Genomic DNA, 16,040 nt, shown 5'->3' with positions numbered 1-16,040 from the left:
CAGATCCCATGGAAATCTATGGGAACTGCAGGCATATGCTACCTTTATTTAGCTATATGTGGGCCTCTAATATAGATTTAGGAACCTAAATTTAAGGGCACTCAGGTTTGAGACTATTGGCCTTTACTAAATATTTTGCAAAAAGAGCAGTTAACTTACTTTGAAAAGCTGTTGGGAAATTATGTTCTGTTCAATCAGTATTGTCAAGGGATACATATATGTGTGTGTATTTGTGTGTGTATGTATATAAAAGGAGAGACGATTAACAAGAATATAGAGGCTTCAAGTAAAATGTCATTTTAGTGAGCTCTAGTGTTTATTTTGGAAATGCTAAAAGCCGTGAAAAGTGTTTTGATGTCTTAAAAGGGCAAATTGTGGTGCCTGATTGTTTATGAGAAAGAAAGAAACAAATGACAACAGCAGACTTGACCTATGTGCTCTGTTGGCATAATAGCATTGAGGCAGTTTATTTCTGTTCAGTAAATGGGCAGACATCATACAAGCTAATATTAAGCTATCTATTTGAAGGGAATGAAATTATTCCCTGTTATGACAGAACACAGGCTTCAGCTACATTTGCAGAGAGTGGAAAGATATTTGATTATTATTTTTTAATCAGTGTGGGGGATATAAACTTTTTTTTTCATTGTATTGTTTTCTTGGGGTTCCAGTTTAAGGACAAAATACCATAATGAATAACCCAAATATTAGCACAGCAGGTTGGGAGCGATTCAGGAAAACTGGTTTGTTATCTTAGCCTTGGATGCTGAGCAGACAGTCTGGCTGCATTTATAGTCTCCAAAAGCGATGTTTTTTGTTGATTAGAATAGAGATGATGATTTATTACTAGAACTGGATAAATACCACTAAAAACTTCCCGCAAGTTATTGCTTTTCAAAGGCATCGGCTTCAGCCACACTTGTGCCTTACTGTCTTTTATTTTCAATGGAAATTTGAGAAATCCAAATGTATTGGTACAAATAGCCCCAGAAAGCGAAATTTAAGCTCCCACATTCAAGTGCTTCTATCAAAGCAAATGAGAGCAAATGAAAACCCAATTATGTTACATCAGTGACTGTGGAGCAGACCAACAATTAAAGCTCAATAAATGACACTATTTATAGGAGATGGGATACTGTTTGACACATCATGGGATCAAGCTCCCATTGAGCTAGAGGCTGTACACCTTCATGATAAAAAGATAGCTCCAAAGAATGTACAGTCTATACAGTTAATTGATAATTTGTGCAATTTATTCTCCATCTTAGAGATGTGTTTTCACTTTTAAGATAAAAGAAACCCTTGAAGGGGTAAATGCATTTTTCTTTTCTAAAGAATTTGTGTTATGTAGACAAACTTTTCAGCTAAATCTAATTGCCTCCACACACCAAAAGAAGAGGAAAAGCATTAAAAGAAACTGAAAAAAAGAAATGAAAAACAGGTTCCCACATAGAGCCATTGAGGTAAATTGATGTTGAGAATAATTATTTCTAATTAGAAGGATCCATGAAAGATGGAATAACCAGATAGTTGCCAGCTGATGCAATTATCAGTGTTTCTTATTTCTCCCTTTTTCTGCAAAACTTGTTTGGCTTTTGCAGGGTATCACAATTTTCATACTTTGTTTTTAAAGGGATATTTTAGTAAGCATTCACAGCTGTCGCTTTTTTCCCACCTTCTGAAGATGCATGTTATCTGTTGATCTGATCTATGCTTTGTGTAAAGTTTCTATCACTGTGGTATCTAAATGCTGAGCTCATTGGTTTTCATTCTCCTTTTCATGCAATGTTTCTTCTCCACTTTTGTCACATTCCCTTTTTTAGTCCAGAGGCCAGATTTTTTCAGGTGTCTAGCTTTATGTACATATGTTTGAAAATTTTGGCCATGCTCTTAAAATCTCTGCGAGATCTACTCCCTCTCACCCTGAAGATATGCTTATTGCACATTCACAATCAGATATGTCCTTTTCTCATTCATTCATGCTCCTAATACCTACCTTTCCATTATCTAAAGGTGGTTCAATAAATGTGGCTAGCAATGATTTTACTTACAAACCTCTTGCTCTTTCACGACCACATCAGCTGGTGTGATCCATTATTCTCTTACCTTGACAAACTTGTCACCTGTTGTATGAGCATTTCAGCAGGAGCTGCTGTCTAAGACATCTAACCTAATACCATTTGCTCAACTCCCACAGCCACTTCCAGATTTAATCTTGGTGCCTCCAATGTCATCTTGAAATCAGATCTTCCAGGACGCCTACTGCACAACAAATTGGTGCACTCTTGAGGAGTGGAACAGGGAGGTGGAAAGAGGAAAGCACTGCTATATATAAATATAGCACTGCTAAATTATGATTAGGTTAAGTTCTAGGGATGGAAAACTTTGATTCAGATGAAATAACAGGCATGAATCTGAGTCATTTTTTAAATTTTAAGGAGTTCCATATGTACATATGTTTTTATCTGTTACATTTTGTGCACTTTTACCCTTCCCAGTTTATAGCAGAAATACAAGTAGCAAAATACTACAAGAGTAGCTATATGCAGTATTTCCACCTCAGGAAGGCCTTTTCTCAGTAGATTTGCAGACCAACTTCCTGACTAAAGAGGTTCAGAACGTACTGACTTTAAGGCTCAAACATCTCTACCCATTTCTCTTATAAGCCAAAAGGTGCCCCTCTCCCCTGGAACTATGTTTTGCTAAACTATCTTGAAGTCCTGCACTACTGTTACCAGCAATCCACTTCTCTGCCGCACAGTGCTACAGTGGCAAAAGCAGCATTCTGAGAGACCGCTTCCAAAAGTTTTAAAGAAAAAGTTTTAGAGTAAAATTTTCAAAAGTTCCTCAGTGACTTAGGCATCCCATTTTCAAAAGTTACTTAGGAGCTTAACTTTCACTGAAACTCAATGGGACTTACTCACTTTTGAAATGAGACTTTGACTCTTGTGTCACTTAGGCTTGGTCTACACTAAACCCCCAAATCGAACTAAGGTACGCAACTTCAGCTACGTGAATAATGTAGCTGAAGTCGACGTACCTTAGTTCGAACTTACCGCGGTCCACACCCGGCAGGCAGGCTCCCCCGTCGACTCCGCGTACTCCTCGCGGCGAGCAGGATTACCGGAGTCGACAGGGAGCACTTCTGAGTTCGATTTATCGCGTCCAGATTAGACGCGATAAATCGAACCCAGAAGTTCGATTGCCTGCCGCCGAACCAGCGCGTAAGTATAGACAAGCCCTTAAACACTTATGATAATGTTGCCATAAGGCAGAAACATAAAAAGAAGGCAGAGAAGAGATTCTCCGGGAAAAAGAATGGGGTGGGAGTGGGTGTGCATCCCTTGACAATCAGTCTGCCTAGTTTGTTTCCATTTTTTTGCACTGCAAGCTTGTGGGTTTGGTCTCAGATGGGATTGACTTTAGAGGTGTCCTTTGGTTATTGGCTTTTTCCCCGGAGTGTGTTGAAAAAGTATAGTTGATCAGAATTATTTTTCAAAGCAAGGCCCTTGGGGACACTGGCTGAAACAAGTGTGCCATCTTCATGTGGTAACTACTCTGAATTAGCCATGGTTGCAATACAGGTGGGCTGCTTTGACAGGTTTAGCAGATACATTAATTGAAAAGCCAGACGCATGTTTGTTGGTTTTACTAAAAAATACTCCATGAGCTGTAGTGACCAGACACACACACATGCTCCTCCACCTCATCCCACAATCCAAACCATGCACAAGGTCTAATTCAGTGGTTCTCAAACTTTTGTACTGGTGACCCCTTTTCACATAGCAACTAAATTATTTGATGAACGTTATTAGACAGCTCTAACTAAGACTGTGCTTGACACTGTAGATAATAGGAGATATGGTTATTGTCCTCTAAGGCCCAGTCATGCAATGAGCTCTAATCAAGCTGGTCCCATGGTAGGGCTAAGGCCGAAATAGAGAGACAAACCAATGCTATACAGTGTACAAGGCAATCAGACTCTCAAAGTTTGCCGGGGGCGTTTCTACAATATGGGAGTAAGCATGTTCTAGAGCCGAGTTGCTCCCTTTCACTCAAATCTTCTCCTTTGTCTTTATTTTTTAATCATTTTGGTGCAAGTAACTGACAATATTTTGCTATTAGAAATTTCTCCCGTTGTGCTCAGAGTCTGAACTGCGTTAATGTTAACTCTAAGATACAAAGGGTAGGGATTGGTGGTAAATGGGGCAGTCTCATTACAGAAGTGGTAAATCATCAGATTTTACTGTCAAAAGCAGAAAAACATGTTGATAAATTATTGCATTGGTTTCAAATTATTCATCAGAATGGAAAGGCAATTGTTCAAGCTGTTTTGTGAAAATATAGACAGCAACACTTGGAAAATGTCTCACTTCGCTGCGAAATTGTGTTTTTGTGTATGGATCAAGTGAGATTTTTTTCTCCAGTTAGCATTAAGCTAATCTTCTAAAGAGATGAGTCTACAATCCAATGTATAATTTTGAAGAAATTTAGTCCAAACACTGAAGACTGAATTAGGGCTATTTGTGTCAATATTAACATTACTATTGCCGCAAGGCCTATTCACTCACACATGCAGCCCCTTGCAAAATCGTGTGACTGCTCCTTCCTCTCCCAGCTCCAATGGCTTAGATGGTCTCTCCTAATGTGCTCCTCAAATGGCTCTGATGTGTCTGCTAAAGGGGTTCAGTCTCCCAAAGGGACAAGAGGAAGTGATAACATGTTGAGAATGGTGAGGGGCAAGTGGTGTTTGTGGGGGGAACTTGAGGGAATAGTGCCTCACAGTTTCCTGGTAAAAGGGAAACTTGCTGCATGTTCCCATCCTGGTCCAGGATGAAAGAGGAGACATTCTTACTGTCTAGAGCTTGTTATCCTCATTACACTGCTCTGTGCCTGCATTTACCATCCTTTAGAGTGCTGGAGCTTGAGAAGTAAACATCACTCTCACATAGGTGGATCCCCCGGTCTTAGGTCGTCAGGCTCGGTAGGGATGGCTGAACCAGCCCTCCATTGCAGTGTTAATTACCAATCAGGTTTCTCTAGCATTTCAAATCTCCTGGATGCAGTGTACCTGCCTAAGCAACATGTCTGGTAATTTCATTCCATTGGTTTTCCTGAAGAAATAATTACTGCAGTAGCTATGCCAACCCTGCTGAGGCATTTATAGTTTTTGTCCCTTTCTGAAATGTTGGCACTTCCTGTGAAATAACTGGTTGTTTGTTTGCAATGCCTCACAAAAAGAACAAATTGTGAGTTTCTTGGGTGGCAGAGACACTATTGTCCAAAGAGTTAACTGGGAACAGAGATATTCTGCAATCTTTTATGAGCAAAAGATGAGAGTGCTTGCGAGGTTGAATACAGGTCAGATACACTGAGTATATCGTTTAGTGCCAGTGTTCTCCTAATGGTAAAACATATGTCTCCGTTAAACAGAACAGTATAACCATTTTAATGCCAAAGGGAGGTAATGGCGGGGGAGGGGTGGCAGAGGAGGAGAGAGGGGACCCTCAAAACAGCCAGTAGCTAATGCTGCCTTTGTGGGTTTATATATTTGCCTATTAAAATGACAATACAGACATGGAACATTTAGATTTAAGAAGTCTTTCTTTCATTAAACAACATTAAACAAACGGACAAAGTAGGGGGTTATGACTTCAGTAATTGAAGCATGCTGTTCTGTTCAAGACCAGAACTCTATAAAGACTCTTTTCACCCAATAATGCCCTTTGTGTTTGCCTGCTACCCCGATAGAAATTATTGTAGGCCCGAAGTATGTCTTTCCAAGTGGATAGGGAATGACAGAGCACAACACCACTTTTGGCAGATGGGGTCACAGCTCTTTAGAACGTTAACATTCATTGTGCTTTGGAAATCAATTTGCAACTCAGAATGCATAGTGGCTTAAGCTGGATGTCCCTTCCCCCCATAGTTCTTTTAATGTTCACTTTAAACCTGTGAAGTGAGAAAAAGAATTAAATGGATTAATTTGGATTAACTGTAATAGTGCCCATGTAAATTGAATTAGATTGATTTACTGAGTGCCTTTTGGTTGATGCTTGCTATTTTAAACATACAGTCTACGTGTAGATATTACATTCTCATTTCCACTCATTTCCCCTAGACGTTGATGAGTGTCTGGATAACAATGGAGGATGCCAACAGATTTGTGTGAACACAATGGGCAGCTATGAGTGTCAATGCAAGGAGGGTTTTTTCCTGAGTGATAACCAGCACACCTGTATTCACCGCTCCAATGGTAAGTGCTCAGTCTTGGAGACATGTTCAGTGGAGTAACCATGTTGATAAAATGTTCAGAAATTATGTTCTTTATATTTCTCTCCTCAGATCTCTGAAAATCATTGTGCTATAGAAGTTGGGTAGTGTAGTGTACCCATAGATTTCTGTGAGATATGTCTGTTGATGGGTTGGTGGGTTTTTTTGGTAGAATCTTGACTGATTTATTATGCAGCCATCTAAACTGGCAGCATATTTATTAGTAAGGCAGGGAAAAAAGATTTTGATATGAAATAGTAATATCTGGAATGTAAAACTACTGATCATTAGAACACAGAAGTCATTTAAAATGGCAACCTCTACCCTAGGCATTGTGGTACCAAAATTTACATTGAAACAAATGGCCAATTTATTTGGGAAATTATACACACTCTTCTTTTGCCAGAAGCCCACTGAATTTGCTTGAGTTTTTGATTGCTGATAGCCAGTATCTGTAAAATCAAGGCTTTTCCATACAGCTGTGGTCATAATCTAGTGCTGATTTTTGTTGGAGCAAGCTCCTCTCTTTTTCCTGTAAATTTCAGACACAGAAGACAAGCTTGGGTGCAAAAGGGAAAAAGAGAGCAACAGAAATATACATCTTTGCAATTAGGTGGATTCTTGATGTGATCGGTCAGACTTCTGGTGACCCTAAGAGTAGTGGGAATATATTCTAGTAAACTCAGTTTAAAAAAGGTGATGGTGAGCCTCAAAGCAGCAAAATGAGTTTGGTCAACAAAATGACCACTCTAAATTTCCACTTGCCATACAAACAGTGTCTGAATTATTTTAAGTCACTGTAATTAACCAGAGGTTCCTACTGAGTGTAGGATGTGAATTTAGTCACTATATTAACAGAAAACCAAAACCTTATAGTTTAACAGGAGGAGCTTTCTTAAAACTCAAAATATATTTCTCACAGTGTGCTTGTTCACTTAGAATTGCAGAGATAAATAATATTTTTGATTTTAAAAATATGTACAATCCAGAAAATGATTCAGTTTCTCTGTATTTTAAAATGATTGTCAAGTTTAAAGCAACCAAAGCACTTTGATTTTGAGGAGAACCTGCAGTTAAGCTCCATCAGCCGATGTATTTTAAAAGTTGGTATCTAGTTATCTAGTAGGTTTTTAGTCATTCTGTTCAATATAAGTTCAAATTTCTGTCCAGCGTAAAGTAACCCTGACACAAAGATATCCAACAGAGCAAGGAATAGTAGCTGGAAGCTTAATGAAAACCATTTGCAGAGTGCTGCAATACAATCATTATTTCAATTTGCACATTATAAAAATTCCCAGATGTAATAAAAAGGAATTTAGATATCCGAGATGGAAGCTAATGAAACAAATGAAAAATGAGATTCTGAAGGCAAAAGATTTTTATATGAAGTAGATTTATTGAGGGAAATGGCAAGTTTTTATGGTGAGGACGATTCTTAGTTTGCAGGAGGACTGGGGAAGCTGATTTAAAGGGTGACTGAGGTATGCCCGTAATAAAAATGTGTGGGGTGAGTGTGTTTGTGCTAGCTTGTTTATAAAGAATGTGTGAAATAAGATTTAATTAAAGCAACACAGTCAAATTATTTTGGGTCTGAAATAAGAGGGCAGGAGGCAGTTACAAAATGTATTATGACACGAATGCTCTTTGACTTTTCAAAAATAAAGTGTCAATTTTTTTTTTTAAAAAGTAAACATTATTCTGTAGCACTGTGAACCCAAACACAAACACATTGGGCTAGCACATTAGAACCAGGAAATGAAACTGAGTGACTATTTTCATTGTCCAAGCTGACTGAAGTGCAAACAGTAACCAGGCATGGTGAGAAGTGTATCAGATTCTTTCCATTAAATATATAAGCTGTTAACCTTAGGAATATTGTTTATTTTCAGTCTGTATCACGTGTGGGTGTCTATATAAAAACTTCGGGACAAAACAGAGAAGAAATATTCTTTTATTAAAGTGTTTAACTAGAGACCTCTTTTAGTGCTAGATTGTGTCTACACTTACATGGGTGCACAGGGGTTTGTGGGAGAAAGGCACAAGGATCCTTCAACCCTTCCCACACCCAGCATCATGTAGGATCCAGTCACAACCCAAGCACAATGGTCCAAGCACTTCAGCATGGATGTAAATTTTAAACACAATTACACCCATTGACTTCTATGTAAAAATGTTAAAATGGGTGCATATCCATACATTTCAGGCACCTTTGATATCAATTAAAAGTACATCCTATGTGCCACACTTTAAGGTAATCCACAACAAAGCTCATTCCCCAGTCAAACAATTTCCTGCTCTTACATTTCCTCCCACCATTTTCAAATGTCTGGTGAAAAAGAGAAGCCGTGCAATGTGCCCTAAAGGGCATTGGATTTGGGCTATTTCAGATGTGGGAGAATATACCCCAAAGCTCTTGAGCCCTCATAGAGATTTCCCAGCCTGCAGCCTTCTCTCATTTATATTAATGGGGGTCCAGCTTGAGAGTTGCTGCTGAACTGTATGGCCGGTATGGCTCACGTGGTTTAAAGTTACGTGCATGCATAAGTGATTTGACATTCAGAGCTGTGGCAATCCACATGCAATTTGGAGGGGAGAGAAAAGGTTGCAGGAGGGAAGAGTTTGGAAGAGGCACCAGAAAGTCAGTCTGTGTGTACATGGCTGGAATGCTCGCTATGGTTGCAGCACTTCTGTAAATAGTTCTCTTAATAAAGAGCCAGTTTAGTTTTAGAACATGGAGTCTTCTCATGTTATTAGCCAATGTGTGGTACAGGAAACATGGTAGCAGCAGTCAGTCTAATGCAGTATTGACAACTCCTAGGATTTCTTTGCACATCATGCAAGATTGGCCAGCATGAGAGCCAGTCTCAGGGTGATGTGAGAAACTCCAGCTCTCTCTCAAATTTCAGCTCTGCCTAGGGAAACTTCCCTCTGATTGGCTGCTTTCCCATCAGTTCCACCTCCTGGGGAAGAGCAGCCAATCAAAGCTGCAACAGGAAACAGTCAGAATTCTCTCCCCTACTCCCCAGCAGCTGACACCATTTTCACAGGAGGGGGAGGAGGAAGCAGCAAATGCCCAGCAGCTCAGGATAGCTCCACTCCCTCTTCTCCCTTCCCCTCATGTGAGCAACAGTACTTCCCCTCTCCCTTGCTGCAACACTTGGCCTGGGAAAGAGAAGAGGGGGGTGAATAATCTCTGGAGCTGCCTCCCCTATATTGAAAGAGGGAGAAAACAACCCCTCTGCAGTGCCCTCCCTCCCCAGGCCTGAGAAAGGGATCTGATGAGCCCCAGGAGCTGCAGGAGGAGCAGACATGGGGGGGGGAGGTCTGAACTGATGTGGGGTGGAATTGATGGGGGACAGGCAGATGTGGGGGTGAGAACTCCTGCAGCGGGGTTCAAAATCACCTTAATACATTTGGGAAACACAAATTGTTGCACACCTGCATGGGGTTGGATGGTGAGTTCAAAACTCAAAAGACCAGCCAAACAACTCAATATAACACTTTAAAAAAATCTCATGATTTGGGGGGCAGTTTCATGACTTTTGGGGGTGTGACTCATGATCTTTGATCATTTGAGGTTGGCAATACTGTTAGTAAGACTCACAGCAAGGAGGAGCGTGTGATTAACAAGAAAATAAAGCAGCAGCTAGAAACAGAGCAAACAAGCAGCATGGAGGGACTCAGACCACTGGGAATACTGGATTTCCAGACAAAAAGCCCTGCACAAGCATGGAAACAAGAACTGAGTCTGTATACAGAGCTGACTTTGGGGGATAAAGATGCGAAAATGAAGGTAAAGTTTTTTTAATTTCTCATTTGGGGGGAAAAGGACAAGGAGTGAGTCTGTTGCCAGAAATAATGTCGGAAGCATTAGAACAGCTGATAAAGGTGTTTGATGAGTACTATGATCCCAGACAGAACAAGACTGTAGAGAGCATGAGACTGGGGGCAGGGTGTATGTGTGTGTATGTGTGTGTGGATTGTTTGTGTTGTACCCAGAACAAAGAAGCAGAAGAGGGAATAGTTACAAAGCTGAGAACTCTGACATCCACATGCAACTTTGGAAACATTAAAGATTCCTTAATTAAAGATGGGCTCTTTTCTGAGACATGTGGTTTCAGCTTATAGGAGAGTCTGTGGAGAGAAACAGATGTAACCCTAGAGAAGTGCCTCCAAATAGCAAGGGCACCCTTGGTGAACAGAGAAAAGATCAAAACAGTGACAGTCACTAGTGCAGAACAAGTACACAGGCTCAAGCTAATGGAACCCAAGAAGCAGAACGGAGACAGACTGAGAATCCAGATATCATGGTCTAGTGTATATTCTCTGAAAAGCAACATGAAAGGCAGAAAGAAAATGCCTTGCCTATGGACAAAGATGCAAGGAGTGTGGGAAATGAAACCACTTTGTCACAATGCTGCAGAAATATACCCCCAGAAATATAAAGCAGCAGGACATTCAGTGATTGAGGACATAGTGACTTCCAGTGAAGAGGACAGTGTCTGCAGTGTGACTCTTGCATATCCCAAAATTCTCAGCAAACATGCACTTTAGAAGTAGGCTGACATAAATTCAGCTGCCATATTTGCAATTATTCTATTTGATCAACGACCAATCCAATCCCAGCAGAACTGTGGAGCCAGCTGCAGTGTAACCCTGGAACACTGATAAGCAGCAATATTAGACTGAAGAAAGGTGACCAAGTGCTGAGGGCAGTGGGCAAATGCTGGCTGGTGCAGTGGTGCTGGAACTAAAGGTATTGGGGGTGCTACTGCACCCCCTGGCTTGACGTAGTAATAACAAACACCAAATACATGATTGCCATCAGCAGCAGCCCCACTATAAAAAATTGTTCCAGCACCACTGGGCTGGTGTCTCCTCCAAACTTTTCCTTCTTGCAGCCTATGCTCCTCACTCCAAGGTCCATGGAGGTTGCCACAGAAGCCGTCGACTGGGTGGCAGCATTACAGTCCCCAGAGTAATAAGGAAGGGTAAAGCTGTGCCCCTTTTCCTATCTGCACTAGTCATCAGGGAGTTGGGAGTGTGTGCAATATCCCGCTTAAGAATCTATGAATGCCTGCTGCCACGTACACTTCCCCCAACATTCAAAGAGATCTTGTGCATGCCTTCATCTCAACATCTCTAGGAGCTGCTGCTGGAGTATTGTGTCTTCACTCACCACTCCCAGGGGTTGTGGTTAAAAGCCACAACAGGGGGGTTTAATATCTTCTTCCGTGTATCCTGGATGGCATGTCTCCATGATTTCCAGAAGTTTTCTCATTATTTCTTATGGGCAGGAAAGATCAACTTAAATTATCCTCAAAGCAGTATGAATTTTATACTGGAGGGATTAAACTGATGTTCAAGTCAGGACAATCATTTTGCAACGTTTGTTTTGTTTTACTTTCTCCGTTGCTGACCAACGAATTAACCTCACACATCTTTTGGAAAGAGTCTATGCCCAGTACAATGTGATTCATTTATTATGCCTAAAATTTACTTCATTTCCCTCCAGCTAAGCCAGGTTTCAACATTTTATTATGCAAAAGGAAAAGAAAAAGAACAAAAAGAGTATCTTATGGCGAGGGACAAAACTTAACAGAACATAAAAGAAATTTTTGGTTATTCATATAAATATTGTACATCTTAGTTGCATTGGTAGACTATGGTAACTAATAAATTATATAAGAGAAAAAACTGGTGGCTTTAATAGAAACCAAAATTAGCTACCTACTAGCCTAACGTATGTTTGACCCCTTAAGTAGCATGCACTTCAGAAATCCTGGGAAGATTAGTATTTTAGGCACCATCTACACTATATCAAACTAGATGACATTAACACAAACTAGGTACCTTTTAGTTCATACCAGCAGGTCTACATGGGGCAATTGGTATAGCATGTTAGCGTTCTCTACAATTCACACCCATCTAGTTCATACTCCGGGGCCATGTATTCAAGCCCTTAGACAGAGCTTAATTATGTGTCTATGGGTATGTCCAAACTGCAACTGGATGTGTGACCGCAGCATGTGTAGACGTACTTGAGCTAGCTTTGATATAGCTAGCTCATGTAACCGCAGTGAAGCCGCAGCAACATGGGCTTACGAGCTCCCCTGGGACCTGGGTGTGTACTCAAGAAGCTACCACTATGCTGCTTCCTGTTTAATTATGGCTTCAATGATATTGTTACCTTTGATCTGGCTAGCTCAAAAAATAACTTGGGTATGTTTACACTCGCTGCAGTCACACATCAGATTGCAATGTAGACATACTCTAACTCTGCTAAAGACTTGGACTACCTAGGTCTCCTGTACATACATTATGGAGGTTGCCATGGTTTTTCAGACCATTTGAAAGCCATTTGATGAGGAGTTGCTTGTCCACTTCCTCTTATCCCATAGGAATATGGTGTTCAGTTGAATCTTATTAATTTTGCAGCGCTAGCCTAGGAATGATCTGATGGATTCATGCCCGATGTCAGTCGTGGTATGGACAGACTTGATCTTAAAAGTTCACTTACTTCTTCAAACTGCTGGCTTCATTATTGTTGGAGGAGAAGAAAATTATACTTCAGTTTTTCTTCTCCTCCATCCCAACCTCAGATTTATTTATATTCTTACCCTGTTTTCATAGCTCCAACAGGATTCTGCAGTGGCAGGATAGCGGAAAGCCTGGGCCCTAGGGAAGAAGTGACCCCCAGTGGTTAGAGCAGGTGGGGACTGCAAGTTGGACTTGTGTGTTCTGTTCCCAGCTCTGTTGCTGAAACTGTGTGTGACCTTAGGCAAGTTCTTAACCTTTCTTTAGCATAGTTTAACCATGTGCAAACTATTAGACTGCATAAGGTCTTTGTGAGAGATCATCAGTTTGAGAGCCACCTGTGAATGGCTTCATAGAAACACAAAAAATGTATTAGTATTTCATATTAATTTGTAAGGATAACTGAATAATAAGTGTGTTGCCATGTCTCCATAACTTTGGAACATCAGAGATTCTCATCTCAATTCTAAAAGCTCTTTAGACATGTGCAATCTGTTAAATTATTTGGATGTACCAGACCACTCCCATTCTAAGAGCAGATGCCCTGTGCCATGGAACAGCTTCTGTAACAATAGACTCTCCCATTGTAATTTTAACAATCATTGTATTTTAGGATTTCAATTTTAACAGAGAAAAGTATGTGAGGCATCATTTAATGAAATCAATACCTCTACACTAATATGTCTGGATAACAGATATTTTGTCTATTAAAACATCATTGTCTCAGATAATATTTGGTTATGGTTTAGGAAAAGGTTCCTAAGTGTAGAAATAATAATATATAACCCCTCTCTTCATTTGCACTGTAGCTCTTGAGTAAATAATGTAACATGGCTGCTTATCTGTAATTGCATTGATGAGGGAGGATACAGGGACAAAGAGTAATGTTAATAACATTTTAAATCTCATTGTGCTTTGGTAGAAATGTGCATATCCTGCCACAGTCACTACTGTTTGGATTGTAAGGTTTCTAATCTGCTGTATGGGCATTGTGTGAGAGTATCCCCCACTTGACTTCTCAGTGCAGTGCTCTAGTCCAACAAATTAAATTACTCATCAGGCACCTTATTCATAAAGAGTAGTCTATAGACATAACATTTTTTAATCCTTTATGTTTCTATAAATAGTGAGAGGGTAGAACACTCAACAGTCTCTGCACTAACATGTACCACTTTAATAGGGTGATTTTTAAATAGGAAAGCAAACACTGGCCAGTTGTAGGGGATTGATTTTAACCCTTTAAGTACCTCAGTAAAATTAAAAAACCAACAGCCAGAAAACTGTTGCCATTTATAACTTATTAAGCTGCACCTTATTTTATAATTTTGCATATTTCTCTTCCCTGAATTGTCCCTGGCTTGTCTAGTGTTTGTTTTGTCTGTCTCCAGTTGTGAACTCTGAGGCAAGGAACATGTAAATGTAGGGTACATATAAAAAAAGTAGTAGTTGTTAAAGTAATGTAGTGCCTTTCACCATATTGTCAACCCTATTAATTTAAAAAAAATTGAGATAAGCCTAAAAGAAAATCACAAAATTTGCTTAAAAATCATTGAGTTTCTTTTTATTTATCTTCTGGATTTTGAGCCTTTTAGTTTACACTCAATTGATGTTTTCAAGCTTTTCTCCACAACCATGATGGCTAGAAACTTAGTCTGTTTTTATGAAAGCCCAAAGTGACTTGCCCAAAGCATCAGAGGGAGTTGGTGGCAGAGCCAGGGTTGAGTACTCGGGTACCTATCTCATTCCATCTATCATGAAAAATGCTATGTCCTAAGATACTGCAGAGCTAGCTAAACACAATGGCTGTGAGTTCACTGCAACTGAAAAACCAAATCTTCCAGAATTCAGAGACAGCTATAGGCCTAGATACACCAGAATCTGTGGTTGAATTCTAGGGCACTCTACAGAAGCTGGCCTGCAAAGCACGCCAGAATTTTAGGGGCCTTCTGAGAATTACAAAAACTTTTTTTTTCAATGAGGTTAAAGGGGATGTTAAGTACAATCACAAATATACTGCCTGCAACCCTCAGCTGGCAAGAAGTCAATAAGCCAAAAGTCTAACTTGCATATATTCCACGATTGACTGGAACAGTAATCAAGCAGATGGATGCTTGAACAAGACTCAATTGGGATGTGTGCGGGGGAAAGAGACAATAACAGGAATAACCTCTGAGGGTAGGACAAGACAGGAACTGACAGGAAAGAGTCTGTCAGAAATCACAAAGCTGGAGATTCCAAGAAGTGTGTCATGGAAAGAGCAGGTGTTTAAAACACCTAGCCGCAGCATGACAAGCAGACTGCTCACCAGGAAGAGAAGGGAATTTGTAAGTCAAATCAGAAATCTCTCCACACCTGTGTGACACAGAATGCAATGAACAGTTTATAGCTCAGCTCTTGACTGACTAGCAGCACAGATGAGAATCAAAAGCTGTATGCACGGTTGGGAAAACACACTGGAAAGCAGTACAATTTAAAAAAGAAAATATGCAAAAGAGGCCTTCACACTCAATCATTCAATAATACTGGAAGTGTACCAATATTTTGTTCATACTGTCTGCTCAGAATACAGCAACATTATAATAAATAAAAGAACTGGAGTGTTTTTAAAATGCCCCTAGTGTTCAGCAGACTGAAACTTCAGGTGAGAAAGATCTGGGGACATACTAAGCCAAAATATCCTGGAAGAAATTCACATTCATATGCAAACCATAACAAAATGAGAATGGTATTAAATATACTGTACGTGTTATACATCGTGGTGTGTATCTCAAATGGATGGAGGGACAAACTTGAAGGTGACAATTTTGCAACAAAAAAACTTCAAAAACAGACTCCAAAGAGAGACTGAACTTGAATTAATATGCAAATTAGATACAATTAACTTAGGTTTGAACAGAGACTGGAAATGGTTGGGTCATTACACTAATTGAATCTATTTCCTCATGTTAAGTATCCTCACACCTTCTATGGGTCATCTCGATTATCACTTCAAAAGTTTTTTTTTTCTCCTGCTGATGATAGTTCATCTCAATTGATTGGCCTCTTACAGTTGGTATGGCTACTTCCACCTTTTCAGGTTCTCTGTATGTATATCTTCTTGCTGTATGTTCCAGTCTATGCATCCGATGAAGTGGGCTGTGGCCCACGAAAGCTTATGCTCAAATAAATTTGTTAGTCTCTAAGGTGCCACAAGTACTCCTGTTCTTTCTGCTATCTTATTCATCTTAAAG

At 39.9% G+C, this 16,040-nt stretch overlaps 1 protein-coding gene across 4 annotated transcripts in view; it reads left to right on the top strand.

Moving 5' to 3' along the window:
- Window positions 1-16,040, top strand: part of SCUBE1 (signal peptide, CUB domain and EGF like domain containing 1) — a 295,072-nt gene that overhangs the window by 69,437 nt on the left and 209,595 nt on the right. For all 4 annotated transcript variants that reach the window (XM_034783550.1, XM_034783551.1, XM_034783542.1 and 1 more), the window contains exon 4: window positions 6,122-6,256. In XM_034783550.1, coding sequence (XP_034639441.1) covers window positions 6,122-6,256 — 135 coding nt within the window. The remainder of the gene's footprint in view (window positions 1-6,121; window positions 6,257-16,040) is intronic.

Source organism: Trachemys scripta, chromosome 1 (assembly GCF_013100865.1).
Source record: "Trachemys scripta elegans isolate TJP31775 chromosome 1, CAS_Tse_1.0, whole genome shotgun sequence".
Taxonomy (NCBI): Eukaryota; Metazoa; Chordata; order Testudines; family Emydidae; genus Trachemys; species Trachemys scripta.
Note: the sequence above shows the minus strand (reverse complement) of the source record. Positions and strands in the feature narration are given on the sequence as shown.